Source organism: Protopterus annectens, chromosome 11.part0, assembly GCF_019279795.1.
Source record: "Protopterus annectens isolate FY-2018-M chromosome 11.part0, PAN1.0, whole genome shotgun sequence".
NCBI classification, from domain to species: domain Eukaryota; kingdom Metazoa; phylum Chordata; order Ceratodontiformes; family Protopteridae; genus Protopterus; species Protopterus annectens.
In genome coordinates, this window is record NC_056745.1 from 1377957154 (window position 1) to 1377981939 (window position 24786).

Below are 24786 nucleotides of genomic sequence, written 5' to 3' on the forward strand. Positions count from 1 at the left end.
CACTAAACACACACACTATGACCTCAGACACTTCTCACTAACTGCCAGGCTTTATACTAAACACACACACTGTGACTGCAGACTCTTCCCACTAACTGCCAAACTTTACACTAAACACACACACTATGATCGCAGACACTTCTCACTAACTGCCAGACTTTATACTAAACACACACACACTACAACCTCAAACACTTCTCACTACCTGCCAGACTTTATACTAAACACACACACTACAACCTCAGACCCTTCTCACTAACTGCCAGAGTTTATACTAAACACACATGCACACACTATGAACTCAGACACTTCTCACTAACTGCCAAAGTTTATACTAAACACACACACTACAACCTCAGACACTTCTCCCAAACAAGATCCTTGCACTCAAACCCCACAAAATAGGCTACACTTCACCAACCACTTTTCTCCATCCTTGCTCATAAAATCTGGGAATCCCCCCAACTAAAGGAACTACAATCTCCTTTCTCACATTTCCAGGTGAATGTAAAAACATTCTGCCGACAAAACAAACTGCACTGCCCACACAGCAGGCCAATATCACAAAAGGGCCTCTTAACCACTATCCTGACCTTGTCTCAACTACTAACACCTTTTAACTTTATCCCATCCCTGCCCTGTCCTGACTCTCAGCATCCAAAGCACATCCACCATGATTTAAACCTGAAATGTCATCATATAAAATTGTAAAATGTGCATTTCTCTCATAACTGTTGTGACATCTATTAACTGAAGTTGCATATTTTTTATATATTGTGACTTGCTGTTCTGTTTTTGATACATGCAACTTGCTGCATCACTGTTACACTTTTTTTCTTCTTTGTGACTTATTTTAACTGGTTGGTATCTACAAATGGTGAGTTGTGATCAGTCTACTACCCTGGTAAACAAATGTAAAATAAAATAAAAAATAAAAAAGAAAGGATTGGAGGAAGCCAACACATAATAGCTATGCACATTCAGGGATTTGTATTAAGGCAGATAATATGCACATACCAAAACAGACACAGAACAACATTCACAACATGAATAATAATAATAATAAATAATAAATAATAATAATAATAATACCTAATAAATAATAATAATAATACTTAATAAATAATAATAATAATAATAAATAATAATAATAATAATAATACATAATAAATAATAATAATAATACTAGATAATAATAATAATACATAATAATAATAATAATAATAATAATAAATAATAATAATAATAATAATAATAATAAAACAGTCTGATACTACCATTCATACAATATGTTAGCTGTCCAATAGGGAGGTATCCAGAAACATATACACTGCCAAATGTAATATTCAGACAGACAGCAGGATGACATGGAGTCACACTACATACCCACATTCTGCAACCAAATATCCCTAGCATACTGTCAGCTGATACCCTAGACTTACTAACAAATTGCTGCTAGGTGCCCCATGTGTCCAGTTTCCATAGATGACATTTAATGTGATTTTAAAATATGCCTGCAAATACAGTTTATTTGTATGCATGGCATGGAAAATACAGAGTTATGTCCAGGAGACACAGTCCTATTTACAAGGGGAAGGCTTCAGGCAGCACTGTTATTACTGGGACTAACCTGCCTCTACAGAAGACCTTTGTACTATGTCTGATTGCAGCAAAATTTGTCCTAGCCATGCACAGAGTGGTAATGGTTATACACTTGTCCTAGCCATGCACAGAATTGTAATGGTTATACAATTGCCCCAGCCATGCACAGAGTGGTAAGGGTTATACACTTGTCCCAGCCATGCACAGAGTGGTAATGGTTATACATATATCCTAGCCATGCACAGAGTGGTAAGGGTTATACACTTGTCCTAACCATGCACAGAATGGTAATGGTTATACATATGTCCTAGCCATGCACAGAGTGGTAATGGTTATACATATGTCCTAGTCATGCACAGAATGGTAATGGTTATACACTTGTCCTAGCCATGCACAGAGTGTTAATGGTTATACATATGTCCTAGCCATGCACAGAGTGGTAAGGGTTATACACTTGTCCCAGCCATGCACAGAGTGGTAATGGTTATACACTTGTCCTAGCCATGCACAGAGTGGTAAGGGTTTTACACTTGTCCTAACCATGCACATAATGATAATGGTTATACATATGTCCTAGCCATGCTCAGAGTGTTAATGGTTATACATATGTCCTAGCCATGCACAGAGTGGTAAGGGTTATACACTTGTCCCAGCCATGCACAGAGTGGTAACGGTTATACACTTGTCCTAGCCATGCACAGAGTGGTAATGGTTATACACTTGTCCTAGCCATGCATGGAGTAGTAATGGTTATACACTTGTCCTAGCCATGCACAGAGTGGTAATGGTTAAACACTTGTCCTAGCCATGCACGGAGTAGTAATGGTTATACACTTGTCCTAGCCATGCATGGAGTAGTAATGGTTATACACTTGTCCTAGCCATGCAGAGAGTATTAGTAGTTATACACTCACCTTGAAATGAACTGAGGGAGAGTAAGGTAATACACAGTACAGGAAATATTACTGTCACTATGCCATCCATAATGCTACACATCCCATAATCCATTTTTCTCTGTCTTTCATACATGCGGAGCTATGCAGCTAGGTGTATATGCATAGGAGGAGAAGAATGGAATAATGTTACATGGCCGGGTTACCAAACAGGGCATTTATGATCTGTTGGTGACTCAGTGTGCTCAGCCAATTGAATGTGTTGGGAAGATGATGTCTGAGTCACAGAATTTGGTTACTGGGCAGTAGGGAATGAGTCATCCTCTGTTAGAAGTGGAAAAATACAATGCTGCAAGGTTCTCTAGAAAGCTGTGCAAGTATGTGTCGTTCATATATAATTTTATATATTTGCCAAACAAAGTCATTCCTTCCCATGTCTGTCTGCATACTTACATATAACTTTGGAACATAGACATTTATAAATGTGCAAATGAAAACTGAAAGTCTTGATGTTGGGAGGTGCAACGCACAGAATGCACTCCAAAACAACAACAACAACAACAAAACAGTTTGTCTATTTTTGACACAAAAGATATACCTGTTATCACCTGATACTCAGACAACATGAACATGAAGTACACAGAATAATGCCAGTAACTATATATCTATATCTATGTATATATATATATATATATATATATATATATATATATATATATATATATATATATATATATATATAAAGCACAAGACCTTTTGACCCTTATTCCCATCCATACACACTCATATTAGCATTGTGACCTCTGTGCAACAGTAGTTTTGTGAGGGACAGTATGTGGATATACCCGAATTTGAATTTTGAACTACAGTCTGATAGAAGTATGAAAATATTAGTGTTAATAAGGATTTTGTTCTAGTACACATCACTGTGCAGTGGTTTTATATCACTTGTAATTAACAGCATTGTTATAAATGCTCAGCTAAAGATGAAAGTGCTGGCATAATGACTTAATTAACAATTCTGTGATTTAAACAGTACTCATTTTTGACAAGAGTTCTCAGCCCAACAGATCCTACTGAAGTACTATGGTTACAACAGAGTTCAAGGAAATGTTGAAAGTGAACATTAATGCTCAGGAGTTTATGTCAGAGAAATCAGCCTCGTGCAGGAATTACTGACAGTCACAAAATGTTTATAGAAACATTGTAAGCCGTTCTAAAGCAAATTATATTTTCATTGAAATTCAGCCACAATGTGCCAGGATTAGTGCTTTTTTCTAAAAGTGATTGAATGGGATGCTTAATCAGAAAGTGACCTGAAAATTATCCAGATAGAAGTGGGTTAAAAACCTTAGCACAGACATAGCATTTTCATAATACTCAGAAAATATTGTATTTACAGCTAGATCTCATATGAATTTAACTTTATGCTACTCTGTCACAGAGAATATACACAGTACTATAAGGAGTCTCAGTCATGCCATTAATTTCCCTAATGATACTGAATGACTTGAATTCTGCCAACAATTAAAGCCACTGAAATAAAGAAAATCACAACTACATTTCTGCACAAAAATATCTTTAGTTTGTTTTTCTTTACATTTTCAAAACTGCATGTACTGTCTTTAACATACATCATCAAATGTATTTGGTACTGATATTTTACAGAGAACAGACAATTAAATAGTAAGTCTAGAGGGCTTCCATTTTTGTTGGTCTTACTTTATACTGATGTATGACACAATAGGTCAGACTATAATGATTAACTAGCTGCCAGTATAATGATTAACTAGTTGCCAGCACTGTAGGAAGACTTTCAAACTGTGAGTGACACGTCATTTAAGACAAGCAACCTGTAAATGGTTCATCTACCAGGCCCCTGCTTACACTTATCAAGGGTATCACAACTTGTCAGAGACTGGGATGCATAGCCAGGCTTAAAAAGGCCCTTGTGGTCATTAGCCTAGTAAACCCATATGAACCTATGACATGATCTCTTGCATACATCACCTCTGTAAATACAATCATTGCATGGGTTAGGGTATTGCATTTTATTTTCCAAAACCAAAAAGTCTTGGGAATACAGATATCTGAAAAGTTCTGACAGTGCGTCACAGACATTAAATGTTTTTGAAACTCCTGCTTTACAGACACATATGCAGCTATCACAATAGGATTATCATTTTATATTGCTTCTCATATCTTTTTCTGAACACATATATCCATTTTACTAAAAACTCCAAGGAAATTATCAGAAATCATTAGTACTAATGCCGTTTTTTGCCATCTCATATACCATTTGCTCCAAATTTTAAATAATTGTACTCATGCTGCAAAGTTTATCAATCAGGTTTCATGTGATCTTACTCAGCACCTGTGACATACAGGGGCAAAGCCCTGACTACAGCCTCGGTGACACTCGTTCAATTACTAGCTCAGGTGCAGGCAGGGCAGATACAGCCACATAATGCAGATGTCCTCTTCCAAAGCTGGGCAGGGATACAGACATGTGGCATAGGACAGGCATCACCGAGCCAAGAATGGATGCTAGCTTTCAGAGAGGGTGTGCAGAAGTAGGCACTCACATGGAAATGCATTGTGAGCTGATGAGGATGACCAGTCCTCCTACCTAGAGTATGGTGTTAGGACATCACAAAAGCCCACACTGCTGGGATGCTGGCAAAGAAATAAATGAATCCTCCTGGCCATGTGAATGATAGCTGCCCATGGACAGTTTTTGTCCCGAGCTTGGGTGAAAGCCCAGGGGTAGGAGACACTTGAGTTTGTCTAATGTGAGAGAATATGCTGTTCTTATTCCTTTAACCATCTCTAAGATTTTCATAACACAGCTGCTTCACACTAGTTGCAAACTTGCATAACAACATTTAAAGCAGTAGGCTGTTGCCTGACACAACAGCGTTCAAATCGCTTTTATCTAGTTTTCTTTTTTACCTCCCGCTTCTGCTTACACTTATCAGAGATGAAGTGACATTTAAAGTAGACATCCCCTTGATGTAACTGTCTTCCTTTCATCCAATTTACAACATTTGATGAAACTATAAAAAAACAAATCAGTCATGTTTTCGTCTCCTACTTTTGGTTGCAGCTGTCAAATGGTGATGCAGCTGTTGTCAGAGTAACTGCCATTGTTCTTAGGGTTTGGCCATACTTCTGCATTTATAATAAAGTGTATTGCTTTATTGCAAAAAAAAAAAAAAGTAGATAGCGTAGAGCCATTGACTTCAAAAGGAGTTCATAAAGGTTAAGTAGGCATTGAAAAAAACTGTGGGATCCTCCATCTGTGGATAGTGGCTGATGTGATCATCTAAAACAGACACAGTGGACCTGGGGATCAACTTCCTGTGAAAAGATATAAGGCTTTAGTTCAGATTGTACAAATGATGTTTTATGTTTATTTTAACAAAGCACACACAACCCCAGTCTCAAAAAGTACAGTGTTAAACAACAGATAACAGTAGTTCCAAGAGAACCTCGAGATCCCACCAAGTTCCTACTAATATGCAGAGAGATACTTGTTCCAGCTTTTTAAAACTACTGAAAAATCATTAGTACAAATGCATTCTTGTATGCACTTCCTCACAAATAAAAGATGCTTACCATTCTGTAATTCAAATTCTACTGGAGATGTCTTTCTGCCTACTTCAACTATTCATCATATCTTCCATAAATATTTGCTAAATCACCATCTCAAAGTCTCAACAACAATATTTATACTGTGCCGTTTATATAATCATTGCACTCACATCTCTGGTGTAACCCTTCTTCAGACTTGTATTACTAATGCTGATGTACAATAAACCTTATTGATAACAAAATCGTTGTGCTGTACAGTGAGATGATCATTGTAAGAACAAAGCTGAAGCATTTCACCTGTAACAATGTTATTTAGATATTTAAGATACCATATTATTTACTCAAAATATTTTTTTCAATTTTACTTCCATTTTTAAGATATAGTACATAAAATTAATACCACATTTTATAAGTATTATGTAAACGTGCAGATACTGAATTGTTGAACTACTCAAGATGTCCTTATGTTATATTAAAAGCATTTTCTTGTACTGGAGCTTTTCCTTCTGGTCCATAAGTGAAAATGGACCACAACACAGCTGGATAGCTTGATAATCAAAATATGAATATTCATATACATATGCACTTATATACATAAATACATGCATACATAGGCATATTTACACACATACACATGCAGACACACACGCGCGCGCACACACACACACACACACACACACACACACACACACACACACACACACACACACACACACGCACACACACGCACACACACACATGCACTATGCCATTACTGTAATTCTATTATACCTAGTAACTGTGTTGCAGCCAAAAAGAGACTGGATTAGTACTTGTCTTAATTCATTGTTTTCAGAACTAGAAATGTTTACCTCTATGTCTGATAGAATGATACCAATCAACATATCATCAAAGCTGTTGCTCTTAACAAAAGAGTTGCTTAGACTTTAGCTAACTTCAGAGAGGAACTCTCGGATTATGTGGCCCAGGCAAGTATGACCCTAGCCCTGAGCAGCATCCTACCATCGCCCAAAATGATACCGCAGTACAAGCAGAAAATGATTGACTTCAACAATTGGCTAAGTTTCTGGTGTCATTCTAAGGGGATCCAGTATCTGTCTACTGGGGGTGATATGACTGACACACCTCGATGCTTTGCCAGAGATAGCCTGCATCTGCACCCCTGGGTTTCCGGATACTGGCTAAGGCTCTTGCCACACCTACAGTGCCTTTTTTAGGCAATGTTCCAAAGACCAAATTACCACCATAGCAGCTATAAATAAATTCAATCTGAGGGTCATGCTGCTCAATGCTAGAAGTCTAAATCTCAAGATGCACTTGCTTGAAGCACTCCTCAAAATGGAGAACATTGACATTTGTGCTGTAACAGACACTTAGTTTAAAGCAGCAGAAAGCACCCCTGTGCTACCAGGCTATAACTCATTCCACACCTTTCGGCCCCAGAACATGGACCGAAGCTCCAAAGGCGGTTGTATCTCCATAGTCATAAAGGATATGCACACCTCCAGACTAGTAGCCCAGCATAAAGCATCTGAGATACTTCAGGTACAACTAACACAGGGTAAGATGGCAATTCAGGTCGTAGCCTGCTATAGGTCCTCAACCATGTCCCAAGACTCTCACTCCATGTTCCTAAGCACCCTGGAAGCTATTAGGGTCCAACCAAACACTGTCGTACTAGGTGACTTCAACTACCCCTCCATCAACTGGGAAAACTACTCATGCACCAATACACTGCCCAATGCTTCCTGGAATTCAATTCCAGTGCCCTGGACCAGCTCATTCTTACCCCAACTAAAGGAAGCAACATCCTTGACCTGGTTATTACAAACATGGGCAATTGTTGCTCTACACCAATAGTCAATTGCTCCCTGGTTAGATCCAACCACAAACTAATCACCATGGAAATCCACATCTCACTCACATCCCCTGCAAATGTAACCACCATGAAAACCTTCTCCAAAGCTGACTTTGAGCTCCTAAAAACAGAGGTGGCTAACTTCAAAGCACGAATAGCAATAGAAATAGATGCATGACTGCAGAATCATACATCAATGCGGTGTACAAACACGTGCATAAATGCATGGAACTAGCCATACCCAACAGAACCAAGATGCTCTCCTCCAAAAAAAGGAAACCAATCTGGTGGTTCCCTGCCTTTAATAAACTCTACAACAGAAGGAAAAAATTGTTGCAGAAAAAGGTGAAGTCCCAAGACTGGAAAACTCCCTTATTAGCCTCAGCAAAAAGTTGAGATCCCTCATTAAAACCTCTAAAGCCAGCTATGTAGGCAGAATTGTGGCAGACACTAAAAACAACCACAAAGCCTTCTACAGTTATAGCAAGAATCTCCACAGCAATACCCAGGTTTGCTCTGAGTTACTGCACAATGGTACCTCCTTTACTGAGCCAGCAGATATAGCCAACATACTGGCTGACAGATTCAGTGCTAACTTTACCCCTCTCACCCCCTTAAAGGGCCAGTCACAATACTGAAGGAATGCCAGGCACCCAGCATTACTGCAGCACAGATTGAAACTGCATTGTCCAAGGCCAAGAATACAGCTTCCATGGGACCCAACAATATCCCTAGATATGTTCTACATGAACTACAAAGTGAACTGGCACCACATCTGTGTGCCTTGTTCAATCACAGCCTCAATTCAGGATTTGTCCCTACCAAATGGTGCACTGCTACAGTCATCCCTCTCCATAAAGGGGGAGTGACTACAGACCTTGGTAATTATTGCTCCATTAGCCTGGTGAGTCTGATATTTAAGGCTATGCAGCACATCATCATGGAACAAGGATATAGGGAATCTCCAAACTCTAGAGCCCATGCAATTTGGTTTTGTGAAGGGTAGATCATGCCTGCTCAACCTGGTTGACTTCTTTGAGTCAGTCACCGAGCTGTGGATGAGGGCAAGGCAGTTCATACAGCCTACCTCAATCTGGCCAATGCCTTTAATACCATTCCCCACTCAGGAATTATTGATAACTTCACCAAACCAGGCATCAACCCCTATATCATTAGGTAGGTTACAAATTGGCTCACAGATAGAACCCACAGTGTAAAAGTAGCAGACTCCAAGTCATACTGCTGAACAGTCATGAGTGGAGTCCCATAAGGATAGGTCCTGGGTCCTCTCCTGCTTGGCATACACTTCTCAGAAGTCCAGGCCAACACAAGGGACTCTGGCTGACCACGTTTGCAGATGACTGCAAGCTGGGAGCCATTATTAACTCCACAAGTGATGTAAACATCCTACAGAAAGGCCTCACTGAGACCAATTACTGGTGTCAAAACCATGGCTTTAAGCTTAATGCATCATCATCCCCTTTGGGAAAAAGTCAGTTCCCACTAATTACCACATTGATGGGACCCCACTGAACACTGAAGGTGTTATAAGAGATCTGGGGACACAGGCTTGACAGCAACCTCTCATTCAACCACCACATTGTCAGTGTGGTCAGAAAGTCCTTCTATTGTGGCAAATCTCATTACAAAGTTTTGCATCCAGGAAAAAAAGAGGTTATCATCTCTCTCTACTCTTCCCTCATTTCATAATCATCGAGTATAATGCCCCATTTTGCCTGTACCTCACTAGACACATGCAATAGCTGGAAAGGCCATAAAAGTACCTCATGAAGACGATCCTAGGCCTTAAACACATGTCCTACACAGACAAACTCAAAAAACTCCAGCTATTCTCTGTCTCCTATCATCTGCTAAGAGGTGATCTCTGCTTGACTTACAAAGCCATGTCTGACCCAGCTCTGTTAGAAATGCTGCAGCTAAATAAATCCCAATCCCTACACACCACATGCTCCAGAGACCTCAACCTCATTACCACAATCAACAGAACATGCTGGAGGGACAGGTTCATAACCCAGAGACCATCCATGCTCTGGAATAGACTTCCCATACATGTTAAACAGAGCACCTCACTGGCCCTCTTCAAGAGAAATCTTGATGAGTAGATGGGAAAAAGAAAGTTCACCCCGGGGATCACTCCAGTGTCTGTATTTGATAGAGGCACTGGGAACTAACTTCGGGCGACATGATGCCAGGGCACTTCTATGGGCTAGGCTTGTAAAGGCTCCAGGGCCATTAGCCTAGTATGAACCTATGAACCTATGGAGATCAGCTGTTTAAAACTGGTCAGTTTTTGCCCTCCTTTTGAATTTACTTCCATCATTTTTTATGTTTTAATTTATCTCTCCAGTTTTGCTTGCATCATAGAGAAAGTCACTAAGGCCATGGATGAGGGTAAAACAGTACACATCACCTACCTTGAGCTGGCCAAGGTAAATGACACAATTCTCCACTCAGGTATTATAAATAAACTCACAAAACTGGGCATAAATCCTTATGCCACCAGATGGATATCCAGTTGGCTCATGGATGGGACACACTTGGTTAAAGTAGGTGAATCCAGTTCCAGCAAGAGACCAGTTACTAGTTGTGTGTCACAAGGCTCAGTACTGGGACCACTCCCATTTGGAATATACTTCTCTGAAGTGAAGACAAATATGGAAGGCATCTGGATGACAATCTTTGCCAACAACTGCAAGCTGAGGGTAATCACAGAATCTCCCAATGATGCAGATATCCTATAGGAGGGTCTAGATCAGACAAATGATTGGTGCCAGAGCCATGGTTTAAAACTAAATGCAAAAAATGCATTATTATTATTATACCATTTGGGAAGTCAAATACCCCTGCAAATTAAAACATCAACAGCATGCACCTTAGAGTGGACTTAGAGGTGAGACATTCAAGTACAAAGATAGATAGTAGCCTGAATTTTGGCCACTGGGTTCCTATCACGTGGTTGAACTTTTACAAATTCGAATCTCATATGGTCAAGACCTTAAGTTCGAATTTGTAAAAGTTTGAGCATTTGAATGGAGGAGGAGGTTTTCATTTTGTTCAGTGAGGTGCGATCTCAGAGTTGGTATATTTAAGTAGCGGGGGTGTGTGGTGGGCACAGCCCCCCACATGATGGGTGCAGGGTGGCTTGCCCCCTGCTTAAAACAGTTTATTTTGTTTTCCGTTGTTTTTTTTTTTTTTATGCATAGTCAAAGTTCTGTAACTTCAAACATAATGGATTGAACATTACGTGTTCAAAGTTATAAGACTTCGACTATGTGATATAGACCCTTGGCCACCATGTGTCCACAGGAGTGAGGAAATCCTTTTATGTGCCAGAGCTTATAATTAAAGGTATGGCATCCAGATCCAAGGAAATTATTGTCTCGCTGTACTCAGCCCTCATAAGACTAATAATAGAGTACATTGTGCCATTTGGCATGTACTTAACTAGGCACTTACAGCAGATGGAACAACCTCAGAGGTTCCTCACAAAATATAGGGTGTAAATAACATGAGCTATGCGGATAGACTAAAAACGTTATCCCTTTACTCTGTCTCCTAATTACTATTAAGGAGTGATTTATGCCTGACTTCCAAGGCACTTGACAAATACATCCCTAATGGAGCTGTTACACATACACAAGTCAAACAGCACAAGGGTCACTTGATCTAAAGATCTAAACTTGGTCAGTGACTCAAGCAAAACATGCTGGAGAGACAGATATGTGTCTAAGAGATTGCCCCTTCTTTGGAACAGACTTCCTATTCACATTAAGCAAAGCACTCCCCTGGCCCTTTTCATACACAATTAGAATTAATTAATGGGAAATCACATATTCACACCTGGGGTAGTGCCTATGCCCCTTATGGACAGGAGCAATGTGTGCAATACTCAATGCACAGGCACAAATCCATGCCATCCTCTTGCCCCTAGGGGACATACATTTGGTAAAATCAGGTTATATTGGCTAGGCTTGTAAGGGCCCTTAAGCTGTTAGCATAGTGATCTATGAATCTATGACCTTATGGAGATCTGTAATTTGCAGTCAGTTCTAGACAAATTAGTCAAAGATTGTGAGCACCTAATTTGGATTTAGTCTACATTTTGTGATACAGCAAGTCACAGTTTCTACACTTTTATACTTGCCTAAGCATAATAGCCCAGGTGCAGGGCACAGTATCCTTTTAAACTGAAGCTGCACCTCCCTAACTAAGCAGGCTGCCTTCTGATTGGGTGACTGTTGTTCTGAAGAGCTGTTGTATGCTGTAAACTTAGCAGGCTGCCTTCTGATTGGGTGACTGTTGTTCTGAAGAGCTGTTGTATGCTGTACATCCCCTTGTGACTTAGTTGGTTCCCCTTCTGCTCTCTCATCCCTGCTCTGGATAAAGTAATCCTCTACCACTATAAACCGGAAATGAATGTCAATAATTCAAGTTCTACCATCCTTAGGTTTAGTAATCATTAGTCTAGTTAATTTTGTTAACTTGTCACAGTTAGACAACTTAGTACTGTATTACATCTAGTGTATTTTAATGTTTAACTTTATTACTAATTACTTAGTTTTACCAATTGTGCTCCTGTACTGTATGTCATCATCACTATTACTGTATACATACCTTTGGCTTTATTGTATAGCACTTATCATATACATTCTGTGCAGCTTTTCTCCCCGGGCCTCCTCTGAAAAAGGACCTGTTTGCAGTTGGAATTTCCCGGTAAACAAATGTAATAAATAAATAAAAATAAATAAATAAATGAGTGTCTGTGCACCTACGATTTTCTGTCAGGAGATGCTACAGTGTTGGCACTCAGAGGTGAATGAGTGCAACAGAGCGGTTAAGTGGGGGCAAATTAAAACCCCTTTTTTCCTTAAAATCCTTCTGCATTCATTTGGGTACTTTGTGAATGGACATTTTGATGAGAGTGCAGGATTTGTGATTTTCATTAAGAGTATGTGCTGAGATTTGATTCCTATTAAGAATTAAGTGAAACATGTTTACTATATTGTTATAGCATTTTCATGGATTTCCTAAAACAATTGCCTTTTGCATGTTTTCTGATAACAGTAGAAGTTAGTACTGAACGGACTTACAGCATCCTAACTTAAAATTCCATTTGGATAAGCAGTTTTGAATGATGCATTATAAATACTTTAATTCATGCCAAATTCTGCACTACCTAAACAAGGCTACAATTTGGCTTTTACCTTCAATAACATCAGGCTCTTTCCTCATTAACCATATTGGTGGGGACAGCTATTCCATTGCTTCTATTTGATAAACTGCCATACACCTTTTTAAAAAGAGGAAAGTACTACTTGTGAGGAAGGACAACATTTGCAGGAAGCACACTGATGCTTTTGAATGTATACCAAACTGCATGCATTATATACATCCTAGACATGCAGTGGACTGTGCTATTTGAAGCCTTTTTGGAAGCTTGATAGAGATATGACATAGATTCAATAAGACTCGGAGAAATTTTACAAAAAATTAAAGTACTAGAAGTTCATAGTTATGAGCTAAGGTTTATTATGTTAAAACTATTTTCTTCAAAGTACAAGAGAGAAACAGGAGAACTAATATTGGTCTACTGAACATCAATGAGTGACTGCTTCAGGAGAATTATTGATATGAAGATTATAAGATTATAATAATGAAAAGAGAACATTGTATGACATCTAAAAGAATAAAATGGTTTACACAAAGGGCAGCAGAGTTGCAGAATACTTTGCCTTTATAAATCATGAGTCTGTAGACAGCTAAAATACATAAAATATATGTGGATTTAAAGGAATGGAAAAATACAAGACTTAAAGTCAGTATGACCTTAGCATCATTAACTAATATTGCCTGTGAGTTGTGTCTCCTAACGTCCAGTGCCTTTTATCTGTAATGCATAGCAACACTTGCCCATAAATATGGCTTTTACAGTACTAATGATAAAAGAGAAGTATTTATAATATTCATAACAATAGCAACTGCTAATGAAACTGTAATTTTGTAAGTACTACAGAAAGCTAAACACTTGCTCCAAATTGTCACCTTTTTATAAAAAAGTAGGATATAAAAAAGTATTCTCTAATTTATACTCTGTCTTACTATAGAAAAAATGCCACTGTCCCCTGAGAGAAAGTTTTGGGCTTCTGAATCATCTTTCAGCACAACTGAGTATTTGCCTAGAATTATCATGACATTTTCTGTATGCCTCGACTATGTGTGCCTGGTATAAGTTCCTGTTATTCATGGAGATCTCACAGCTGATTAATATGAATAATGTGTATCTTAATTTTGCCACTGGCCTTTCTTTTCCTTTCCTTGCAATATGAAAGAACCTACCCCATTTGGAAAACTGCATTTTATACAATAACGGCTCATTACTATGAAAAATCGAGCACACTAATTGAACAGCCCAACCAGCGCACCCATCGTAAATTGAGCATGTGCCAACAGAAAAAAGTCTGGCTGCAGACATACCAGTGAGCAGCCAGACTTTTCTATTGGTATATACTGGAGGACACATCAAAATATGAGAAAAGGCAGGTACATTCCGCAAAGGAGAAACATACCTGATTTTCCTCATATTTTATGCTGTCCTAGTAAACATCTGTTTTTAACAGTTAAAAAAAATATAAAACAGCAACAGAGATTCTGTTATATCTGTTGCTTCTCCTGCACTGATGTACTGTACAAGTTTGGGAACATAAGTCTTACATGCATGTTCAGTACACCAGAATAGCGAGGACAACTTGGAGGAAGACAGAAGTCCCCTTATAAAATCACATTATTTAAGAAAGGTAAGTAATTTCTTTCTTACTGTTATTGTATAAAAGTAATAATCCACTCCTGTTTGTGGGCACATATCAGGATTTACCAATGGTTGGCTTTGCTTAATCACTTAGGCTTCTCCTCATGATCAAACTACACCGACTGTGGGTAAATCTTGATATACCCACTCACAGTCATGGATTATTGCTTTATTACTTCACTAAAACAGAACATTGAGGTGATGCTCCATGTAAGTTTTAGTAAATATGTACAAATGTACATTATGTTATAAATTTTAGCAGTGAAACCAAATGATTCTTATGAGAATTGGTTTGTAAGGGTAGCATTTAATTATAAGTGGTATAAAAAGGTATAATTGTGACACCATTTTCCTTTGCATCATTGCAAAACTGAAAAGTTTCTAGACATGGTTCTCAAGTGGCTAGATGACATTTTGGTCCTTTTATGAAGAGGTGGGGTACTTAATATATATACAATATATATAATATTATATAGGTTGGAAATTCCTCTCATCAAAATGAGTCAGGGCTGCAGGGCATGTGTAGACTGTCTTAAATCTAAATTTGGTACATTTCTTTATTACCACTTTGTTGAAGTATGATTTCTGTCAGCCTATACTTCTTTTGTAGTGTCGAGTAGCTGAATGTGATTATTGAGATGTTTACTTCGGCAATTTTATCAGCCAGTGTAGTAAGTTGGGGTAGGGTCAGCATGGGACTAGGGGTAGAACAAAGGGAAGCAAAATGTAGGGTCAGCATGGGACTGGGGGTAGAACAAAGGGAAGCAGAATGTAGGATCGGCATAGGACTGGGGATAGAATAAAGGGAAGCAAAATGTAGGGTCAGCATGGAACTGGGGGTAGAACAAAAGAAAGCAAAATGTAGGGTCAACGTGGTACTGAAGGTGGAACTAAGGGAAGAAAAATGTAGGATCAGCATGGGACTGGAGATTGAACAAAGGGAAGCAAAATGTAGGGTCAGCATAGGACTGAATATAGAACAAAGTGAAGCAAAATGTAGGGTCAGCATGGGACTTGGGGTAGAACAAAATAAAGCAAAATGTAGGGTCAGAATAGGACTGGAGGTAGAACAAAGGGAAGCAAAATGAATGGCATCACCCTGGGGACCAAACTCATTTGCTACAGCTCTGACTCTGCTATTATTAGCAATGATGGAAGTGTTTTTATACCAAATAAACTCTCAGAATAATTCAGGATGAATTAATATCAAATTAAAATAGCACTTTTTAGGCAAGAAATGTACTCTTTAAAATACATGCGTTTAAAAACTGTAAATTATACATTGAAAAACATAGGTTTCAACTGGGAGCAGCATTCCAAATATAAGGCATCTGGTGTATAATTCTGTACAAAATCTGTAGACCGCCAATTTATTCTTTACTAGTCTGTGAAGCAGTGAATTTCCAAATAGTGGGACTCAGCTCAAAGAGGGACAGGAGCTGATCCAAGACAAAGAGCATTTTCCATTAAAAGTACTCCTATCTGAGATAAAACATTCCTCTTACTGGAACATAAAATTAATATATTGTCAAAAGGGCTGGATTGTCTCAAGGCATATCATAGCTACCTAGCATGTTATGTTTAGCAGCCAAAGATGAATTATTGGACTTTATGATGTGCTTAAGCAACCTATATCTTAACTCAGGACAATCTGTTTGCTTGAAAGAATCAAAGATAGTGCAAGACCATACAACAGACTCCCTAAACCTTGATCAAGACCCTTTGGAAGAAGATGAACATATGGACCCCATACAGAAAATCTTTAATTTACAACAGAGGCTCAGTCTAGCTAAGCAGAAAACCCCATGTCCAATTGCAAACAGGAACTGGAAACTTGGAAGTTTTATGAAACAGTCCATATTTCGTAATGCCATGAAGGTAGACATCATAAATAATCCAGTCTAGATTAGGTCTCCTGACTTAAATCAGACTAACTTTAACGTGTGAGCCAATGTATATTGCAGATTGCAAAAACAAGCCCTGCATAATGCATCTGCTTGTTAGTCATCGCTAAACCTGTATGGTATTTAGTGGCTGGTTAACGAGAGCTCCTTATCTCCTATGCTTTTTCACACGCTAGACTATCGCTACTATTGTTTGTTTGTTTGTGTCTTTCGGCTTTTCGGGGTTGCCACAGCGGAACTCTGGTCCGCTAATGACTGGCAGTAGATTTTGACATGCTGGCTTGCCAGGCCTAACGCACAACTTTCAATGAAGGAACCCTCATTCATGCATGTCGACACACAGAAGACGCTCTAACTGAGAATCGAACGGGCAACGTCTAACTGTGAGGCAACACCGCTGATTATTACCTGCTGTAAAGACTTGGAAAGCTAAAAATATACAAGATAAATAAAGGAGAATTCAAACTGGATGACACCCCAAAATGTAACCTTTGACTTACTATACAAATCCAAGGGAATATTGATTAGTCACAACTACAGATGTTATATTTCTTCGACTCAGAGTGGCAACTGCTTCTGTTGTATTGCATTATGGTTTTAGGCACCTTATTTTTATTTACAAAATAGAAAGAATATGATTGCTGGAAAATTTGCTTGCTGTAATATAACATTTTATACAAACTGCATGCCCTTCCTTTTCCCCCTGAATTTGTCAAAGGCTTTTATTTATTTGGAAAACAATCGGAGCCTCTACTGATAAAAATCCACAACTTTTATTTATTTGCCAAACCAAAAGACTTAGAAAAGTAAGTTAAGGTCCTGCTGCTACAGACCAGCTGAAACCCACAATCAAGTATGTAATTTCATGGCAGTTGTAGTTGTCCAGGCCTAAAAATAAAAAAACATACTGCAAACAGCTAAATGATATATGTTTACAAAGAGACAGCAAGTGTAAAGGATCTGATGAAAATAGGAAGAAACCTCTGTGAGGTCTCCTACAATCTTCTTAAATGTCACCTCCAAACACAGCGTCAATATAAGCCTTTCACCTTAAAGATTCTATCCTGCTGAGCTGCTTGTTTACTAACATATTACTCTAACATTAAGGCATGTTGGTATTACGATGGTCGTCTTTCAAAGTCACATATGTAGGTCTGAGCCAAAAGGCCAAAAAGGAATTATGTGCAGTCAACATAAAGCAAGGCCTATTCCTTCTATGGATATTTCTGCCAGAACCAAACTGGGTGATGATGGGACAGATTATTCTTCCTTCACTCTTAACGTACAGCTCACAGCAGGCTTTAACCACAATGGTATTTTGTAGTGTTCAGAAGATAAATGGACTGCAAGCAAGATATATGTCTTATGGTGGACAAATGCCTCTTGAGGCAAGTGCAGAAGACTTGGAATTAAATATATAAAATAATGGAAAATGGACGAGCATTTCAACTGGAGCATGTAGTTACTAAGATGGTCATTAGATGTTGGGTACGTTTGTGTGCTCACAGATGTGCTGACCACAGAATCAGCCATCATGTACATGGAGTTATCTCACCTGTGGGAACACAGACATTAAATGGCTCCTCAAAAACTTTTTCTGAGAAACAGAAGAAATTACCAGTCGTAACAAAGACTGGAAGGCAGGTATCTTACCCATGAGAGATTTAAACTAAAGAGTAGAAAGGTCACACAGACAAACTATTAAATTTACTAGTTAGCTTGTCTGTGTGACCCTTTTACCCTTTGGTTTGGATGTTATTTGGTGTATTCTGCAGGCACTCTAATGTTTATGGACATCAGGCCTGGTTTTTTAACTCTGTTTCTAATGTTCAGCCAGACAATCCACTCATACTGTACTGACAAGATCAGAAAAAGGCTGAAACATAGTATGTGTACAGCTAGTGGGATTTGGCTTAAGCTGAATGTACCCATAAAGATTTAAAAGCAAAAAGTAGAAAAAGCCATAGGAATTCATCACCCATGTAGCTGAAACACTGGTATCTCCTTAATGGGTATTATGCATACATCGCACAGATGACATACCTGTGGAAGCTTGGAGGTGTTTAGTAGAAATGGCAGTGGAATTTTTAACCAGATTGTTTAATGAAATCTTGGAAAGTGAGAGGATGCCTGAGAAGTGGAGAAAAAGTGTTTTTTTACCAATTTTTAAGAATAAGGGTGATGTGCAGAGCTGTTGTAACTATACAGGTATAAAACGGATCAGTTACAGCATGAAATTATGGGAAAGAGTAGTGGAAGCTAGGTTAAGAAGGGAGGTGATGATTAGTGATCAGCAGTATGGTTTCATGCCAGGTAAGAGCACTACAGATGCGATGTTTGCTCTGAGAGTGTTGATGGAGAAGTACAGAGAAGGTCAGAAGGAGTTGCATTGTGTCTTTGTGGACTTAGAGAAAGCATATGACAGGGTGCCTAGAGATGAGTCGTGGTATTGTATGAGGAAGTCAGGAGTGGCAGAGAAGTATGTAAGAGTGGTACAAGATATGTACAAGGGTAGTGTGACAGTGGTAAGATCTGCAGTGTGAGTGACAGATGCTTTTAAGGTGGAGGTGGGATTACATCAAGGATCAGCTCTGAGCCCTTTCTTATTTGCACTGGTGATGGACAGATTGACAGACGAGATCAGACAGGAGTCCCCGTGGACTATAATGTTTGCAGATGACATTGTGATATGTAGTGAGAGTAGGGAACAGGTTCAGGAGACCCTGGAGAGGTGGAGATATGCTCTAGAGAGGAGAGGAATGAAGGTTAGCCGGACTAAGATGGAATATATGTGTGTGAATGAAAGGGAGGATAGAGGTATGGTGAGGATGCAGGGAATAGAGTTGGCGAAGGTGGATGAGTTTAAATACTTGGGATCAACAGTTCAGAGTAATGGCGAGTGTGGAAGAGAGGTGAAGAAAAGAATACAGGTAGGATGGAGTGGGTGGAGAAGAGTGTCAGGAGTGATTTGTGACAGACGAGTACCAGTAAGAGTGAAAGGGAAGGTCTACAAAAGGGTAGTGAGACCAGCTATGTTATATGGGTTGGAGACAGTGGCATTGACAAAAAGGCAGGAGTCAGAGCTGGATGTGGCAGAGTTAAAGATGTTAAGATTTGCACTGGGTGTGACGAGGGTAGACAGGATTAGGAATAAGTATATTAGAGGGTCAGCCCGGGTTGGACAGTTTGGAGACAAACTGTTGAACTGAAATGGAACGCAATAAAAGTCGGCCAAAAAGAGTTAGTGCTATTTATTATAAATTACACTTTCAGCTAGGACAGTGCCTAGCCTTCTTCAGACAAACAGTTAAAATATGGTAAACCAATGCCTTTTATCTAATCAAGTCAGTGATGTCATCAATTAAGCAATGTTGTTAGTAACCATAACAACATATTATCGCAGCCTACTTTTATATAACAAGTTATAACTCATTAACTTATAATACAGGAAATGATGAACAAAACAATATATATTCCTATCTCATCTTATGTTTAAAAACACACTTATATGTGTATACATGTTAAAAACTGAACTATACAAATTTAATAACAACATACTCTACTTAAAACACTAAATCAAATTCATACTAAATAAGTCAAATTCATAAAAATACTTATGAATTCCCTGGTTCTCCTTTGTGTGAATATAAAGACTAAAAAATACCTAATTAAACAAAAGCTGCACTAACCAACCTTTAATTCCTGGTTAAACTGTCATATGCAAGAACTTTGTATATTTGCAGTGTATTCAATTTTTATCTATTCAAAGTTAGGAGTTTCAACAGACTTTTAATGGAAATACTATCATTAATCCCTGGGGGCATATGAGCCCTCGTTCGCACTTGCCACTTCAGTTCATCTATTTCGAGCAAAATTTGCCAAGGACCCCCCCGAATGTTCTCAATTTGGAGACAAAGCCAGAGAGGAGAGATTGCGTTGGTTTGGACATGTGCTGAGGAGGAATGCTGAGTATATTGGGAAAAGGATGCTAAGGATGAAGCTGCCAGTTAAGAGGAAAAGGGGAAGGCCTAAGATAAGGTTTATAGATGTGGTTAGAGAGGACATGCAGGTGGTTGGTGTGACAGAGCAAGATGCAGAGGACAGGAAGAAATGGAAATAGGTGATCCGCTGTGGCAACCCCTAACCAGGAAAAAACGAAAGAAGAAGAAGAAGATGCATACATTGCATAGGTCTTCACTACAAGAGGTTTAAGGTATTACACACTGAACACTCTAGCTTAGCTTGGTCTTTCTTGCAGGTATTACCCTTGAAAATTCTGATACAGTATGTAATGGTAATGCTCTAAGCAATATTCAAAATGGTCACAAAGGGCAGCATTCTGGGGTCAAACAAAGAACAATGTTACTGAGCATGCATTTCTCTGAAAAGTAGGCAAAAAAGTGGTATTTATATGCCAAGTGACTAGTTTGAGGCATTTCAGATTCCAAAATGGATAATCCCCACATTAAGAGGAATGCTCTGATCTCAGTTATTTCCCCTGTTGATAAATGCTTAGAAACATACTGCTTTAACATGGATGCAAATAATTTGACCAATTCCTGTAAATGAATTTATAGCAAGCCTAGATTATACAAGGTCAGTGACATCTGAAGTCATCTCAATTTTTCTGTTTTGCCAACAAATGCTTCAGAATGTTTTTCAGTTTGAAAATTTGGAGTGAGATTAAACCCTAGGAATTCTCATACAGAGGTACGTCAGTCAATGTCTACAGAACAGAGATCTCATGCCTGTACCTATTCATAACCTTTTGTTTGCAGCCACAGAAACTGAACTATTTAAAATCAGTTTAAATGCAAATAACTAATATAAAAGTAACAGAAGTTGATGAAAAACAACTTCAGAAGTTAAAAATAATACTTTTGCATAAATGACAAGAACTGTTTCTGAAAAAAAATGCAGAAACAGCCAAATATACTAAAACTATTTGTAAATTTAGATGTAAGTGTGTAATTACTTAGAAGTGTTATTATTCCATTTTATGATGGCAAGCTACGTCTTTGCTAAACTATATGCATGTTAGTTGACATGACTGACAGAAGTTACTTGGAAACCTGAAATCAAAGACAAAGTTCAGTTTTGTTACTGGATTTTCAATCTGCGAGCTCTACTCATCAAAACTTTTAAAGAAGATCAACATCTGTTATGAGTCTGTTGGATGTCTCAAACTGCATAAAATCCTTCCATCAACTTTTGGGCTGCATCAAGGAAAGGCCTCAGATGACTCCAAGGATCCCTTTGTCCAAATGAAGATAGCTGAGCTCTCCATCTCACAAACATCTGAGACTAAACTACAATCACTGGAGAAACAAGGAACTGCTTCTCAGGAATCAGCTTAGGATTAGTGCTTCTGTTTCATGCCTGGTAAAAATTGGAGAAGAGGGGCATTACTTCTTAGCCTTTGTAAATATTGCCAGTCACTGGAAAGCCTGAAATTGCTTCTTAGGAACAAACTTAGGATTAATACTACTGCTTTGTTCCAGTGACAGAAGCAGCAGAGGGCGATTGATTCCTATTGGTCTCTGATTAGGAAGTGCGTCTGCGACTTCAATGAGTGAAGTGGTTGCGGTTTTGGTGAGAAACTCATTAAGGCCTTTGTGTATCTTGGCTTTCTGTTGCACCCAGCTGCTGTAGGCTGTATCCAGAATATATATATACCAAAAAGAGACTATAACAAGTGCACGGAACCCATCAACATCTGGGTTAATACTACTTGTCAGGAAGCAGCTTGGGATTAGTGTTACTCATTTGCTTCTGGAGAGAGAAGGAACAAAGGATCACTGGTTCCTAACTGCATGTACAACATGTCAAGTAATAAATTACAATCCTCAGAAGTACTATTACCCTTTCATCCCACATTAGCAAGCACTTGGAACAATGGATTTGTACTTTCTAACCATCTCAGTAGCCAGCTTGGATGAAATGGGCATCCTAAGACAATGGAGCAATCGTTTCATATTTACTGATGAACAGCTACTTAAACAAACTGACACAGTGTGTGAGAGATGTAGTTATATAATGTTATTGGAGGCAAAGCTCTCAAATGAATCTCAGCAAATATCATGTAGGTTATCAGTTCCACACAATACCAGACTAAACTAATCACACACATCTATGACAAAATACATAGACCTACATGTGCTGAGGATGTCAAAAAGTACCTGACCTAAACCACAAAGGCCTCATAAATGTAACCTTAGAAACAATACCCTCAGCAACCTAAGAAACACATGATACAGACAGCACCCACAACAGAAGAGTCACACTGACTCAATTCCAAAACCCATAAGGCAAAACTCCACACACTTCAATATCCTAGTCATAGGTGACTCTGTAGTGGTTCATACTTATAGGCTATCTGCCCAGCATTTATAAAGCTAGCCATAGTTTATGTGGCTTTCGCCACCCCTTTAGTTCAGTGGCTTGAAGTAATCCCTGGGGTATCCCACACGTATCTATTTATAACCGTGTCAGTTTAAGTCTCCTCCGCCTTGTGGTTCTGAGGGATCTAGATTTTTGAGGTGAAGCATATTCCTTTCACAGCAAGACATATTTTTGCATTTTTTTTATTTTTTTTTCCTTTTTCCTTTTTTTGAGGGGGCCTGCAGCTGCAGGCAGGGCAGGTGTCAGATATTCAGGGCAGGGCATTGGCATCAAATCAATATAAGTGATGATGATGAGTACAGGGGATGATGACTCCCCTTGATCTAGATGTGAATCTTCATGATCAGGTGGGTGATATAGAAGGTTTTCTAAACTACTTTAGCAAACATGTGTCAAACGAAGGCTACTGTCAACCTGGGTCCCCAGGGTAGCTAGGGGTAGCCTTTTTTCCCAAAATGACTATACTATGCATTTTTTTTTTTTTTAACCAGGCCATGGCTCTGGTGAGGCCTGGATATCTGTGTTGTGTGAGATCTGTTTTGTGGATATAGTTTTTTGCAGCTCATCTGCAAACTTTGTCAGCCATAACCTCCCTGTGTTTGCTTGTACTTCAGAAGAGATGATGAACAAGAGGGACCAGGACTGAGGCCCTGTGGGACACCACTTGTGACAGGCTTTGAGTCTGACATGAGTGAGACACATTGATGCACCACTCAGCAGGCTGTGCAAGGATTGGGTCACAGTCAGCTGACTAGCATGTGCCATGACTCACCACATTATGCAAGTACTCATGTCTTTCCACTGCAAGTACACATATAACACAGTCATCGTGCATGTTGGTGTAAATGACTTGAGATTTACCTCCGTGGACTATATAAAGACAGACATGATGGAGCTCTCAGAATATGTGTCTGAGACAGGTATGAACCCAGCCTTGAGCAGCATTCTACCATCACCAAGAATGATGCTGTAATAGAAACAAAAAGATTATGGATTTCAACAATTGGTTTAGCTTCTCTTGTCGTTCTAAGGAGGTACAATATGCATCAGCCTGGTGAAAATGGCAGACAGTCCTAACTGCTTTGCCAGGAATGGTGGGTACCTATACTTGTTAGGCTTTTGTATAACGGCTAAATCCTTGTCCACCCTCATTGTGCCTTTTTTAGACAATGTCAGTCTTCTAAAGCTTCCAATACAACAAAACAGAATCTGTATAACATAAAGTATTCCTTTCCCTACATGCACTCCTTACCATGGAAAACACAGATATGTGGATTGGCACAGAGACCTGGTTCAAGTACAATGCGGGCATGCCATCAGTGCAGGGTTTCAATGCCTACCACAAATTCAGGCCTGCCTCATTACATGAAGGCACTAAAGATGGTAGCGACTCCATATTCTTAATAAAAATTTCACCTCCAGACAAATTAGACAAGATAACAAGCTGGAATTGCTCCATATCATATCAATGCAGTGCTACAGGGCTTTTCTTTTATTTATTGCCTATGTCCCCGAGATGTTCCAAAATATGCCCTCTTATTGGATGCATAGAACCAGAAGAAGACTTTTACCTGAAGTGTTTGTTCATATAGTATTTATTTAAGTTAGTGAAACTCCATCTGCCCAGTGTGGTTTGTTATTTGTTATTCATAGTTAACTATAGGACCCCCTCTTTGTCCCTCTCAGCCCATACTCCCTACCTAACTA

General features: G+C 38.9%; 1 protein-coding gene across 2 annotated transcripts in view; it reads right to left on the reverse strand.

Moving 5' to 3' along the window:
• Positions 1 to 4057: 4057 nt before the first annotated feature.
• The window catches only part of MEST, a 425711-nt gene continuing 404982 nt past the window's right edge, over positions 4058 to 24786 (reverse strand). For both annotated transcript variants that reach the window (XM_044088671.1, XM_044088670.1), the window contains one exon: positions 4058 to 5855. In XM_044088671.1, the coding sequence (XP_043944606.1) occupies positions 5738 to 5855 (118 nt within the window). In that variant the 3' untranslated portion in view covers positions 4058 to 5737. The remainder of the gene's footprint in view (positions 5856 to 24786) is intronic.